The following is a 14986-nucleotide window of genomic DNA, read 5'->3' as shown; positions in this document are numbered from 1 at the left end:
CTTATGAAAAGTATTCACTCTAGACTGGTTTGCTTTAAAATGAGGACATTTAGGTACCTATCTTATCTGGGGGCATTTTGAGGACTTTCAAGGTAATCACCACTACCTACACCCCACTCCCCCTCACCAAAGCAAAAAGAACACCTTGTTCATGTTTTACTGACTAAAGAGTCCCGCCCTGTCAAGAAATGAAACTAAAGTAGTACTAGAGACTCCTAGCGTTCTTTTCATAATTTTATCACTTAATATTTTTTTTAAATTCAACTGACATAGTGTATCATTAGTTTCAGAGGTAGAGTGCAGTTATTCATCAGCTGCATATAACACCCAGTGCTCATTACATTCACATGCCCATCATCCACTTATTTTGTCACCCCACTCACCTCCCCTCCAGCAACCCTCAGTTTGTTTCCTAGAGTTGAGAGTCTCTTATGATTTGTCTCCCTCTCTAATTTTGTGTATTTTTTTTCCTCCCTTCCCCTATCCTCCCCTGTTTTGGTTTTTAAATTCCACATGAGTGAAATCATACAATTGTCTTTCCCTGATTGAGTTATGTTGCTTAGTATAATACCCTCTAGTTCCATCCACGTCATTGCAAGTGGCAAGATTTCGGTTACATATCCTATCTTCTTTATCCATCTGTCGATGGACATCTGGGCTCTCTCAATAGGTTGTCTACTTCCATGGTTTGGACATGGCTACTATAAACATTGGGGTACAAGTGCCACTTCAGATCATTATAAGACTCTTAGCATTCTCGTTTAAAAATTATCCAGTTATCCATCACTTATGAGGTCATCCATCCCAGATGTATTTCAGTTTACAAAGAAGACGAATGGAATATGGATATTATTTTGCTTTGAGGAATTAGTTTCAAATGGAGGGATTTTAGGAATATGCATCAGGTCTTTTGTAGATATGTGTGGAGCTGGGGCGGTGGGGAGGACTTAGGTTTTATCATCTTCCTAAATTCTCATCTACTTTATGCTAGGCAGTCTGGTACATTACATCATGCTGAATTCTACTACCCTATTAAAGGCACATTTATCTCACAGATCAAGAAATGAAAACTCAGGCAAATCAGATAGCCTGCCTAAGATCACCTGTTGGAGAGGGGGCAAAGCTAAGATGTGTTTCCAAAGTGAGTTCCTCTCTGTGATCCAGGAAGGTTACTAGTCAAACATAACAAAAGTCAAAAGAGGTTGTTTAGCAGCAAGGCAGGCCCCACATACATACCGCAGGAGGTTCCTTAAGGGTCCTTTTAGTTCTTGGGAAATTGTTTTCCCTACCTCTAGCTTAGGTCTCTATAAACTTTCTGCATAGAAGACAGACACACTCTTTACACTCACCTGCCAGGTCCCTTACCAACCTATTCTGAGTCATTAGCTAACTCCCTGATTTCTGCTCTATCTCAGCCCCCGGTCTCACCATTGGTTGGGAAAGCTCAGAAGCTACAGACTATATAAAACCGACCCTTCCGGGACAAGAAGTGGCTTAGCAGCTCACCTCAGGCCTAGCTCCTAGAGGGCAGTTCCTGAGCCAGTGGAGGTGACCGTGAGCCCATGCTGCTCGCTGTGGGTTACTTTTGCCATTTGCCATGCCCTTTTGACAGCCCCAGGGGTCAGTGCCAGCATTTGTATTGCCAGTTCTGGCACCAGGAAATGCGGGGGGAACTGAGTGAGGCAGATGATTGCAGCTGCTTGGAAGTACTCCAGATGCGGAGGAGCCGTGTTGAATCCATGGGTGAGAAAGAGCTCATGGAAAGAGCCTCAGGTGGGCTTGAGGAGGGGATGTCTACCGACCATTCCCACCTGTTTTCTCCACCCACCCTTGAGAGGTGTCGAGAATCTCCTTGAACAGAAGCAGGTGTAAGTTACTACGTTTCAATCACCCAACTCATCTCCAGTACTAAAAAAGCATTATAGTGAGAAAGTTAATCAATATAGCATGACGGTGGCTAAAAATGACCAAGAGATATCAACTATATTTTTAAAACTTGGCTTCTCATCAGTGGGCATGAAAAATATCAGGTAATCCCTACTGGCTTCCACCTCTTTCTCCTCACTTTCTAGTCTAGAAGCAAGAAGAGGGTCCCACAGACCAGGCTAGTGTGGGGGCGTCGTGGGGGAGCTTCTGATTTGTCTTCTACCAAACCTGCGTTTCCTGAGGTTCTCTGGATATTTCCCTTGAAAGGACATAAAAAAAACAAAAACAAAAACGAAACAATTCCGTTTTAACTCCCCTGTCTCCCCTGCATTCTGAAACACCCTCTTGTTTCCTTTCCCTGGTGCCCGTACTCTGGGCCTCAGCCCTCAAGGAGGGACTCTAATCTCTTTTCCTCTCCCATGGCCATTCAAGGGCAATTCCTACAGAGTGGCTATTACAAGAGAAAAACAAGCGCTTGCGTTAGGAAGAGGAACCAAGTGGTCCCAGAGTCCCCAAGAGTCAATCTCCCAGCACCACACACCCAGCATCAGGAGCCTTAGTGCCGACCTTTATTTGCTCTTCGTCCCTCGCGTGGGAAGTACATTCTAAGTGGAGCAGTAAGGGTGCTATGGGCGGGTCCTGACCGAGGGCGTTATCCTTAGGCCTTCTGGGTGGTCGCCAGACTCCTGAGGCGGGGGGCGGGGCGCAGAGGGGTCAGCAGGACGGAGGGGGCTGCCTGTCTTAAGAACTTGTGTCTCGGGTCCAGAGGATGCGCCCCTCCGCCCGGTGAGCGACAGCTGTGCGCACCTGCCCGGCTCTGCGCGGTGGCTCCGCCCGCAGGTGGGCGGGGCGGGGCGGGGGCGGGGCCGGGTCACGCGTGGGGGCGGGGCGAGGCGGGGCCGGTGGCCTCCAGGCTGCGGACCGGGATGCGCGGCTCGGGGCGCGCGGGCCACGGCGGCGGCCTGCCCAGGTTTGCGGGCCGTGGGATGGTGGGGCGTGGGCTTGTGTGGGCTTCTCCTCTCTCCTTGCCGCCCTCCCCGGTGTGGGATTATCATAAGGGGTTTTCTGTGCTCTGGTGAAAAGGAGGTGAGGCGGGACCCTGGTTGGAGCAAAAAGTATTTACAGTCCAGAGGAACTCCCCTCGGTCCCCTCTAATCTTCGCCTGGGCGAAGGTTTAGCCCTCAAAATCAGCCCTCTGCATGTAGCTTCTGATGGGGGGATTTTTTTTTTTTTAAACTTGTGACATAGAAAGTATAATCACTTTTTTTTTTTTCCCCAATAGCTCCCCAAAGCAGTGCCTAAACAGTCTTTCCTGAATGAAGGCAACCGAAAAAAAAAAAACCACACAGATTATGCTAAAATGCAATTCTGACTGATTACCCAGAGTTTAGTCCCCTGTTCAAGTTTATTGAAAGAGAAATTAGATCCAGGCGTTTGTTGGATTCTGGGATGATTTTCATTCTTGTGCTTGCTTTTTGCCTTCTCCCTCCTCCCCCCAAATGCCATACGCTTTTGTAACACCTTGTTTTGGATTTCAGCAGAGTTAATTTCTTAATAGAAAACAAAAGGCTATTGAGTCAGGAGGGAGCTGGTAGGGTAAAGAAGCATGTGTGTGTTAGCAAAACATGGGGATTCTCTAAAATGAATTCAGAGCTTCAAACATTGGGACCACATCTTAAATCTGAAATCTCTTGTTTGAGAGAAGAGGGAAGTGTGTAAATTGTCCAATAAATGATATAGGAAAATGTACCTTGGAAAGAGGGAAAAAACTTGTGATTTCCTTACTGAAAAGTCAGGAGGATGCTGCCAGGTGTTGTGAACAGCCGTTACCACAAGCCTTATATCTTGTTAGTATCCTGGTTTTTCCTTAGGAGTGTGAATCCAGCTGCTTGGAGTTTTAGTGACCAATTTTTTTTTAAGATTTTTTTTTTTTTTATGATCAATGTGTGTGGGAGAGGTGTTTTATATTTGAGGCAATCAGTAGAATAGAATACCAGGGACCTCAATGAAAATTTTGAGGCCCACTGAATTTAGGAAAGACTAATGTTTTAAATGAATTTTTCTTATAACTGGGAAGATGTATTGGTGTATGAAACTATGTGCAATTCCATGTAAATGGCATTTAGCTTTTGAATCATTTTCAAATGGTCACTGGTTGGTAAATAATAGGGTGAATGGGGTATATCCAAACTGTATCACGTTTGACACAGTTCAATAATTATATGCAAAACTGGCCTGCCCACTGGTAGATAGTCACTCTAATAACGAGGTACGAATGTTCTTTAATCACTCATGGAGAAGGGCTCATTATTTGAAAGACTTCAAGAGAGCTAGCCTTGACTTCTCATTCTGCTTCTAAGAACCGATCAGTTAGTAAACCACCCCTGTGAACACCTGGGTTTGGAGGAGTTAATGTCCTTTTGATAGTAAGCTACTTGTCCAGGGTATTCTAGAGTCTGCATTTCATCCGAAGTGATTTGCAAAGATAAAACTCTTCTTCCATTGACAAAACTAGGTACAACTATGGAAGAACTGGAAAGGCTCAACAAAGAAATTGAATCTGTCAAGACTGAAGTTGAAGAAAAGCAGGAGAGGTTCTCCAAGTTAACTTTAACACTTGAAGAACTATCTCAAAGCCACATCGCCTCCCGGAGTGACAAAAATATGAGGCAAGATGTTCTTGAATATAATAGCCTACTTCCAAAGCAGAAGTGGAATGAACCATCAAAGAACGAAGAGAGTCAGCCTAGAAAGTATGTGCTGGACCACAAATGTCCGGCAACGGATCTAGAATATGATCCCTTGCTGAATTATTCTGCAGGGCTGCTTGGGGCATCGAAAGCAGGGCAAGATAAGACTGATACACGACACCTCTGCACCTGGAAAAAATCTGTGGGTGAAAATTGCCACAAGCCCCAGGAGAGCCAAAGACCTTATGTTTCACCAATAAGAATTATGATAAATCTTCAAGAATCTGATGAAGATGACCTTGTAATGGATGTACCTCCAATCATGCCTATTGCTAAGAAATCTAAACCATTGAGAGGCTTCAAATATCAGAATATAGACGAAAGGATACATATAATGTCCTCAGAGGAGAGAAATCTTCAAATAAGTGGCACCGAAGAGGAAAAAATAGATAAAACCCAACCAACCACACTGATAGATGATGATGGTAACAAATCAGAACCACCAAAATTGCTCATGCAAAACTCCCTAGTTAAAAAAAGTAACATAAACTTGTATGGTGTTAAAAACCACATGTCTGAGATGGGAAGCTTTGGTGGTGAGAGAAACTATGTCTGTATTTCAGAAGAAAGTATATCTTGTGCACCTCTCAGTGACAGAGAAATACGGAACAGAATCCATGATGATAATTACCCACAGAGTAAAAAATACATAAAAACAATTTATGATTCTCAGAATGAAGAAAGTGAATGTCGTTACTCAAGCCAGCCCCAAATCTCTTCCCCGGATGAGCATGCGGAAGACAAAGTGCTGAGAGAACAAGATGATAGTCAAGACTTCACTACTTTTGAAGACCACAAGTTAGTCGAATTTGATTTTGATAAGGAACATACTGAAGAGGACACTCCCTCTGATTATGACGACACGATGAAGGAATGTCTACAGATTTTCACTGAGTTCACAGAAAGTGAAGCTTGTAGAGAGACTACTAAACAGGTCAGTCCAGTTTTTTTTTTTAATCTTTTTCCTAAATTTAAAGGAGTTTCCCTTAAGTGCATACTTTATTCTAAACTCTATGGAAATATGAATTCTATAATGTGTATATAATACATACTGATTCTTGTGATCAGTAATATATTGGAACGACAAGGCAAAAGCCTTGATAACTGGCCAGCTATAGTGTCTCATAGACTTGACAGATTCCAGAGGCTGTGGTACTACATACAGCAGCTTACAGTTGATTTCCCAACTTAGAGAAATCTTCTATAGTAGTGTATGCATGTCAAATTCAAATTATTTTTTTGTGAATTATTTCTTAATAAGTCGCCCAGTATTTGGTAGCTTGGATTCCTGTGGCTTTTCAGGAATCGTGCTAGATTTGCCTTTACTCTGCTAAAATTGGATAATTCTTATCTTTTTCCCACTAGGCTTCAGGAAAGCAAATGGAATTAGAGATGTTGTATTGTCAAAACACTTCTGGACCAAAAAGGAGAATTGCACATATTGCCAAGTTTGATGTGAGTTTTTTAGTTCCTCACTTGCAGAGCACATGATTTTACAAAGTGCATGCCTTGTCATTCTGAGCTTTAAGTATGTTCCAGTACTTGCTGTCTTGTTATCCATCTGGGGGCACAAGTGGACACTCAATAAGTGGATTCCTCCTTGTAAGCATTTTCTGCATCCTTCATTTCATTCCCCCCCCCCAATCATCTAACATTTTGATTAAAAGCAGGTAAGTTGTTATTGCATAGCTTTTTAACTATAGATTTCTATGGTCAGTCCTCATTATTTGGGACACCCAGCGGTTGAGTGCCTCCCTTCAGCCCAGGGCATGCATGATCCTGGAGTCCCGGGATTGAGTCCCACGTCGGGCTCCCTGCATGGAGCCTGCTTCTCTCTCTGCCTATATCTCTGCCTATCTCTCTCTCTCTGTCTCTCATGAATGAATAAATAAAATCTTTAAAAAAAACCTCATTATTTTCAGATTCTGTATTTACGAATTCACCTATTCACTGAAAGTAATTTGTAACCTTAAAATAAGGACTCATTTTTGTGGTCCTTTGTCAGCCTGCATAATGACAAAAAAATAAATAAATAAAAAGTAAATGCCTCACACACACATTCCCAGCTAAGATTGAACACGGCTATATTGCCTTCTTGTTTCAGCTCTCGTTCTGTTAACATTCGCCCTTTTCTCAATCTACTGAGTGCCATGTTCTTTGAATGTTTGTGGTATTGGTAATTTTGCTGATTAAAATGGCCAAGTATAGGGTTGTCTAGTGTTTCTGAGAGCAAGAAGCCTGTGATGTGCCTCACAGAGAAGATGTCGTAGATAAGCTTTGTATAGGCACGAGATACAGTGCTGTTGACCACAAGTTCACTGTTCACGAATCAGCAATATATACTAAGAGTCTTTAAACAGAAACACACATAAAACAAGGTTAAGTTATTGATTGGTTAACAGAAATGTGACCAGAGACTCACCTGAACCGAACTCTACGTTTGCCCCAGGAGCAACGGTTCAATACTCACTGATGCTTGTTTGTGGGACCCTATAGAACATTAAGTATTGTGAATAAGGGGAATGGGCTATAGATTTCCAAAGTCCTTTAAACTTCCTGTAACATTGTATATGCTGAAGTTCCTTTACGGCATGTAAAGAAGCTAAATAGACACTGCTGTGAGTAGTATTCCTCTACCACTTTTGTGTTAAAAAGTACCATTTAACAAACTGCATTTCTCAGCTCTATTCTGTGTTATTTGTACTTGGTGTACATTGGCAGTAGAATCTTATGCATATATAAAAAAAGTTTATGCTTCCAAGTCCCAAAAGAGAACTTGGGTTCTGGTTCTTCGCACAATAGTTCGATGTCCTTGGGCAAGTTATTTAATTTCTCTGAGCCTCATTTTCTTTATCTGTGAAATGAAGATATTGAGTATCTATCCAAGGGTCAGATATATAGGTATTTAATAAAGTAGTTTCTTTCTCCTTAGGAAAAAAATTGTGGAAGCTAACATTATCTCCCTTTAATTTTTTCTCCCTTAAAATAAAGTCTCACAAATGGAAGTAACAGGACAAAGGAAGATAGAGTTTTAACACTGTAAAAGTATGTTGCCAAATTGCCTTCCAGAAGGGTTGTAGCAGTGTACAGCTCTATATAGTATTTCACAACCTTTCCACAAACCTTTACCAAAAATGGGTATTAAATTTTTTTAAAAACCCGTCCATCTGGGTGAAATTTTATTTCCTTGTTTTCTGTGACATTTATTTTGTTATTAATCAAGCTGAACATCCTTTCTGGTGTTCCATTCTCTTTTTATACTGAATGTTGCTGTAGAGAAGTCTGATGTTAGCCTGCTGTTTCTCCCTGAATGTGTCACCTGATACTTCTGCTGGGTTACCTAAAGCATTCTTTCCTTGACTTCAAATTCCAGTAACGTTGGTAGGATATGTCTTACCGTTAGCTGTTTTGTTAACATTTTTACCTGCATACGAAGTTGTGTCAGTTTCATATGAGAAATAACGTTTTCTCTTATTTCAAGGAAATTTTCTTACATGCTTTAAAGATTCCATTTTTTTTTCTCAGATTATTTCTGAGAATACTCCATTTATGTGTGTATTGTATTACATGGGGTATTATAAATGTAGTCAATTCCAAAAGCCTCTGTGCAAAGAGAAAAAGTGAAATGATCTGTCTTCTCACATTTTTAAATCATTTTGTATTTTCTGTGATGCTTTGTAGGTTCCAACCAGTAAGGAGATCATTAGCCCATTCAGGGAGCCAGTTCCACCACTAATTAGTCATCCTGGAATCCCTCAGGCCCAGCAACAGGCAGTGCAGATAATGGCTGACATCAGGAGTAAGCAGGCTTTTCTTGCTGCCGGGTCAGAACAAAATAAAACCATATTTGCATATCCGATCTCTCAGGCCCAAAGGAAAGCCTCAGGAGGTATGAGAAAATCATTTAGTTAAGAAATGGAATTTTACCTTATTTTAAAGAACCTTTCCTATGAAGTCCACGTATTACCAATTACAGTTAAGTTGTTCACATGGAGCTTTATGTGAAACAATAAGGTTAGCATGATATTTAAATCATTTATGCTGTTTATCCTTAAATGCTAAGCCATAAGAGGTAATATTTTGCAGTATTTCTACGTGGAATGAATAGCCTTATAAATTGTCTAAATTTGTTCTTCTGGTTTATATTGGGATTAGCTATTGGGATTTTTTTCATGTTTACATTTTGTTTCCAGAAAAAATATAGAGTCTATAAAGGAAGTATTATAAAACCTTAAATTGGTAACTAAATTAATCATCTGAGGGTAAGATCACTAAAACTTACCTTTTTTTTTTCTTGTTCTTTAAAACTTCTTAGAAAATTTGCTTATATCAAGTGGCCTTCATGTGGATGTTGTTCTGTCAAGGGAAAAGCCAACTGCAAAGCTAGGCAGAGCACACATTCCTGTGAAAAGTATTGCTTCTATTCCTATAAAGGTATTATAAACTAAGTCTGAAGACTAGAGTTTTATTTCTGATAACCAACTTTCCTGTCTATACATAGAGTCCCTGAGAGAGTGCTTATACTCTTTTTTTTTTTTTTTCTGGAGATCCTGCCTTCAGATAAATGCCAGACGCCAGAGAGAAGTTTCCACTTTTCTTGGTTACTGTTAGATACAGTTATTTTCATTTTATGAAAATGATGAAATTTATGTCTGAAAGTCACATTCAGCTATTTTATTTATCCTGTCCATGGAAATACTAGGCATATTCTTAGACCTAAAACTTCTGTGGCTAGGATTAATTTAAGACTGCTCAATTTTTTTTCAAAGGAAAATTTCACATTGGAATATACCTTTCAAGAGACATCCTGTGAGTCTTGTGTATGTGTGAGTGAGAGGGAGAGAGAGAGAGAGAGAGAATGCAAGCAGGCAGGCAGGCAGACCTTTAGTAAATAATGCTATCAGTAATGTAATATAACCTTCCCCCTTTATTTATTTTTCTATTTGTGGCAGTGACTTTTTTTCCCCTGTTTACTAAGTATTCTTCAGCAGAAAACCACTTGTCAATTTTAAGGCTTTCTTCTTCCCTAAAATGCCTCTGAGCTACAACCCAACAATGCAGAGAAGTGTAATATTGACTTTTTTTTCCCCAAAAAAAGTGAGGCAGATTAACTGATTTTAGAGTTCTCATAGTCTTTATACATTCTTCAAGAGGCATGCTAAAATTGTTTATACCTGGGATCATTTAACTGAGGATTCACACATTCTGCATAAATCTTATTTAAGTCTGAGCATTTTTCTTTGTGAAATGGTAACTGACATTGGGACATGCATTTGTTTTAAGAATGGGTAAGGGGCAGACTTTCCTATATGCTGGGCAGAGGAGCACATCAGAGCTCTGCAATTGCAGGTGTGGGGAGTAGAGAGAGGAGTTGAGTACTCAGGTCAGCTCCAGTGGGGTACACGGAGATAACAGCACAGACCCAGCAGTGTCACAGTAAACTCTTGTGCGTGTAGGCCCTTTTATGCCTCATACTATTCTATTTTTAAGAAATTTAAAACTGGACATTATTTTTGAATTTCATTACTGTAGAACTTACCTGAGAGTTTAACTTCTTTCATACACATAGTAGAAATGTTAAACAGAAACATGTGTTTTTCTTTTCTCTAATCAACAACTCTGTATTTAACAAGATGCCAAAATACAGGGTGGCTCATCGCAAGCGGGCTTTGGTCACACCAGAATCCTCTTCCAAAGTCCCTGAGGAAGTGAGACAACACTATGTCAATCTCTTTGTTGAGAAGTATTTGAGAGTTTATAAAACAGAGGATGAGGCTCTTCACAAGGTCAGTACAGAATAATACAGTATATCTAGAGACCCACACATACTTCATAGCTTTTGTGTTGAATAAAAAAAAACTTATGGGGTACAATTAGCAAACAGCTTCATTCATTTTCTCTTCACTTCTTTTTTGAAACTAGGCCGTGGGACCAGTTCCTGGAGGACTTGCCTGGTCTTCTTAAGTTGTCAAGAGTATCCTGGCTGCTCTAGTGACAAAAACTGGCCGAGTCCCATGATTTTCTTATCAAGGCCAGCGGTATATTAATCTGAGTATTGTCTCCCCTCCTTTTTTGGGGCATATACTGTCTAGTGAGCCATAGTCTCCACTACTCCCTACTACATACACCTATTTACTCTCATTTATGGTCCAGGCCTGGTCTCTTGGAGGTACTTGTGTTTGGAAATCCTACTCTAAACCTTTTTTTCAAAACCTTTCAAATCAATAGCAGTTGCTATGGCTCTCATCCCCATCTGTATCTTCAAGAACCTTTGTGGGCTGTGTGAGTAATAAGGAGTCGGGGAACTATGACTCCCTACATGGAATAAGTGCTCTAAGAGAGAGAGAGACACTACTTAGTTCCAAATGATTATTGCAATTCACGTCCAATATTTACAGAATTCTAATCTTTCAAGCATTTTTCTGTTAAAATCTCTAATTACTGTTACACAAACATATAAACATCTGAGCACTAGAGTTGGACTTAGTAGTGCCATCATCTCTGATTGAGGTTAATTCCCATTGCTCTGGGAGTGAATGCAACAAGAGCCAGGTTTCACGTCGCTTATGAGGAAGACCTTTATAACTGATATGCTGCCCATACCGTTGCTGCTTCAAAAAGAGGTGAGCTACCAGGTGCTAGAAACATTTGGGATGTAAGTGAAGTTGTCACCTTAACAGATTCTTTTATTAAGAGTGAGGAGGAACTCGGGGATTCTCTTTAGCAGCTCTCTTGAGCTATGCTTCACATTCTACATTAATTCACCCATTTAATGTGTACATACTAGCAACTTAGTATACTCAAGTCCCCTACTTGTACAACCATTACAATCAATTTTAAAACATTTCCATCACCCCAGAAAGATCTCCTGTACCATTTAGGTGTCATACCCCTAGCCCTCCGTATCTCCTAGCCATATTCAACCACTCATTTACTTTCTCTACAATTTGCTATTCTGGTCATTTCTAGAAAAATGAATCCTATAATATGGGGTTCTGTTGTGACCAGCTTAATGTTTTCACTTAGCATACTATTTTCAAGGGTCATCCATTTTGTAGCATGTTATCATTACTTCATTTCTTCTTGCTTAATACTGTTTTATGGATATATCCATCCATTTATCAAGTTGATGGACATTTGAGTAATAGCCACTTATTGGCTATTAATGAACATTTGTACATAAATGGATATTGTAAGACTGTAGAGGTTTAAGAGATCTTTATATATTCTGGATACAAGCTTCTTAGCAGATTGACCATTTGCAAATCTTTTTTTCTTTGGGTTGTATTCTCACTTTTTGATGATATTCTTTGCAGTACAAAAAGTTCTTCATTTTGATGTATTCCAATTCATCTGTTTTTCTTTGTTGCTTGTGCATTTGGTATCATATCTAAGAAACCAAGATAACAAAGATTTATTCCTATTTTATTTTTTTCCTTTGAGTTTTACAAGTTTTAGTTAATACATTTAGGTATATGATCCATTTTTTACATGATTTTTGCACAAGGATGTCCAGTTGTCATAGCATCAGTTGTTAAAAAGACTGTTCTTTCACCATTTATTTTCCTTGTCAACGTTGTCAAAAATCATTTGATCACTAATATTAAATATAAAGGACCATGAATTCTTGACTCTGATTCTGTTTCATTGATCATATTTCTACCTTGTGCCAGTACTACACAATCTTAATTACTGTAGTTTTGTGTAGCAATTGTTAAAGTTGGAACTGTGACTCCTATAAGTTTGCTAAATTTTTCAAATTATTTTGGTCCCTGGCATTGACATAGAACTTTTAGGTGCAGCTAATATCTTCTATGAAAATATTGAGTTACAATTTTAATAGAGATTGCTTGGAATCTAGAGATCAATTTGTAGTAGATTATCATTTAACAATATTAAAAATTGTGAACAATGAACATGGAATGTCTTCCCATTTATTTATCCCCTTTTAATTCCTTTCAACAGGTTTTATAGTTTTTAGACTACAATTCTTGAAATTTTTTGTTAGATTTATTCTTAGGTGTTATGATCTTTTTAATACTACAAATGGAATTTTTTTAAATTTTATTTTCAGATTGTTCATAGCTGGTGTATAAAAATACAATTGATAATTTTATCTTGAATCTTGAAACCTTGCAGTACCTGTTTATTCTACTAGTTTTTAGTGAATTCCTTGAGATTTTCTTTAACCAAGATCATATCATCTGCAAATAAAGGTAGTACTTCTTCCTTTCCAATCTGGGTACATTTTGTATCATTTTCTTGCCTAATTTCCCTAGCACAAACTTCCAGTAGAATATTAAGTAGAGAGGGTGGGGGGGCATCCTTGTCTTATTCCTTTCCATAAAGGAACAAGTCATTCTTCATTAAATACAGTGGTAATTGTGGATTGTTTTGTTTTTGCATGTCCTTTATCAGGTTGAAGAAGTTCCCTTCTATTCCTAGGTTAAGTGGCTTATTGTGTTGGATTTTCTTAAAGACTTTTTTCCATATCTCTTGAGATGAATACAGGGCAAAAACTGTATGACAATTAATGTAGTATATTACATGGTTGTGGGTTGGGTTATTTTTGTTTGTGTGTGTGGGTGGTATTTTTGTTTTTATCTTTAATGCATTTCTTGTATAAACCCCCTTGGTTATGGTGTATAACCCTGTGTCACTAGATTCAATATACTAGAATTTTATTGAGGATTTTTGTGTCATTATTAATCAGGTCTACAGACATCAGTCTGTAACTTTCTTATTAAAATACTACTGTTTTAATTGTGATAAAATATGCATGACACAAAATTTTCCATTTTAACCACTTTAAGTGCACAATTTAGTGGTATTGGATATACTCACAGTGTTGTTTAACCAATACTACTATTTCCAGAGCTCTTTCTTCATCCCAAACAAACTTTGTATCTATTAAAGAGTAACTTGTCATTCTTCTCTTCCTTAAACTCCAGGCAGCCTCTGTTTGACTTTCTGTCTCAGTGAATTTGCTTACTCTAGGTACCCCATCTGAGTGGACTCATGTGATATTTGTCCTTTTGTGTCTGGCTTTGTTGACTTAGTATAATGTTTTCAAAGTTCATTCATGTTGTAGCACATATCAGAATTTCATTCTTTTTGAAAGCTGAATATTTTATAATGTGATACCACATTTCTTTATTTCTCTGGTGATAAACATTGTATTTGCTTGTGGTAACTTTGTTTTTGCGTTTCAGGGTTATAATAGAACGAGATGGAAAGAGTTCTGTCTTTTTGGAGGATTTTGTGAATGGTTTCTATTCCTTTTTTAAAAAACATCTTTAAATATTGGAGAATTCATCAGTGAGGTGGGCTTGTGGGAATTTCTTTTTAATTACTAATTCATCTCAGGTCAACTTGAGTCAATTTCAGGAGGTTTTATTTTTGTAGAATTTCCCATTTCATCTAAATTTTCTAATATGTTAGTACATGGTATTCCATACATATAGTGTTTGTCGTGTTCCTTTAGAATTATTTTTATTTTTGTCAGTTCTATAGTGATGCCTCCTCTTTAATCATTGATTTCAGTAATTTGAGTCTCTTTCTTTTTTCTTGATCACCCTTGCCAAAGTTTTGTCAATTTTGTTGATCTTTTTAAAGAACCAACTTTTAGTTTTGTTAGTTATCCTATCTTAGGAAATTCTTTATTTCATTTATTTCCACTCTTTACTATTTCCTTCCTACTATTTCTTTGGGTTCAGTTTGTTATTAAAATTATAGTTTAAGATGGAAGGCAAGGTTATTTGAGATCTTTTTAATAAAGCCATTTGCAGTAGCAGTTATTCTCTAATCACTGCTTTAGCTGTATCTCAAAAGGTCTGATACATTGTTTCTATTTATATGCATCTCAATTTTTAAATCTCCCTTTTGATTTTTTTCTTACTCCATTGTGTAATTTAGGTTCCACATATTTGTGGATTTCCCAAATTTCCCATTATTGACTTGTAATATGATACTATTGTGGTCAGAGAACATACTTTGTATGATGTAAATCCTTTTAAATTTATTGAGAATTGGGACACCTGGGTGGTTCAGCAGTTGAGCATCTGCCTTCTGCTCAGGGTGTGATCCTGGGTCGGGGGATAGAGTCCCGCATTGGGCTCCCTGCAAGGAGCCTGCTTCTCCCTCTTCCTATGCCTTTGCCTCTCATGAATAAATAAATAAAATCTTAAAAAAATAAATTTATTGAGGATTATTTTATGGCCTAACACAAGATCTGTTTTGGGAAATGTCCCATGTGTGCTTGAGAAGCTTATATATTCTGCTGTTATTGCGTGAAGTATTCTATAGATGTC

The 14986-nt window shown here is 38.6% G+C and overlaps 1 protein-coding gene across 1 annotated transcript in view; it reads left to right on the top strand.

The window, feature by feature from the left end:
* The first annotated feature begins 2824 nt into the window (after positions 1-2824).
* The window catches only part of LOC140641554 (RNA exonuclease 1 homolog), a 36045-nt gene continuing 23883 nt past the window's right edge, over positions 2825-14986 (top strand). Inside the window, exons 1-6 of the mRNA XM_072841588.1 lie at positions 2825-2896; positions 4442-5610; positions 6042-6131; positions 8358-8565; positions 8992-9110; positions 10310-10462. Coding sequence (XP_072697689.1) covers positions 4450-5610; positions 6042-6131; positions 8358-8565; positions 8992-9110; positions 10310-10462 — 1731 coding nt within the window. The 5' untranslated portion in view covers positions 2825-2896; positions 4442-4449. The remainder of the gene's footprint in view (positions 2897-4441; positions 5611-6041; positions 6132-8357; positions 8566-8991; positions 9111-10309; positions 10463-14986) is intronic.

This window comes from Canis lupus, chromosome 10 (genome assembly GCF_048164855.1).
Source record: "Canis lupus baileyi chromosome 10, mCanLup2.hap1, whole genome shotgun sequence".
NCBI lineage: Eukaryota > Metazoa > Chordata > Mammalia > Carnivora > Canidae > Canis > Canis lupus.
The sequence above is the reverse complement of the archived record's forward strand: the minus strand, read 5'-3'. Positions and strand labels throughout refer to the sequence as shown.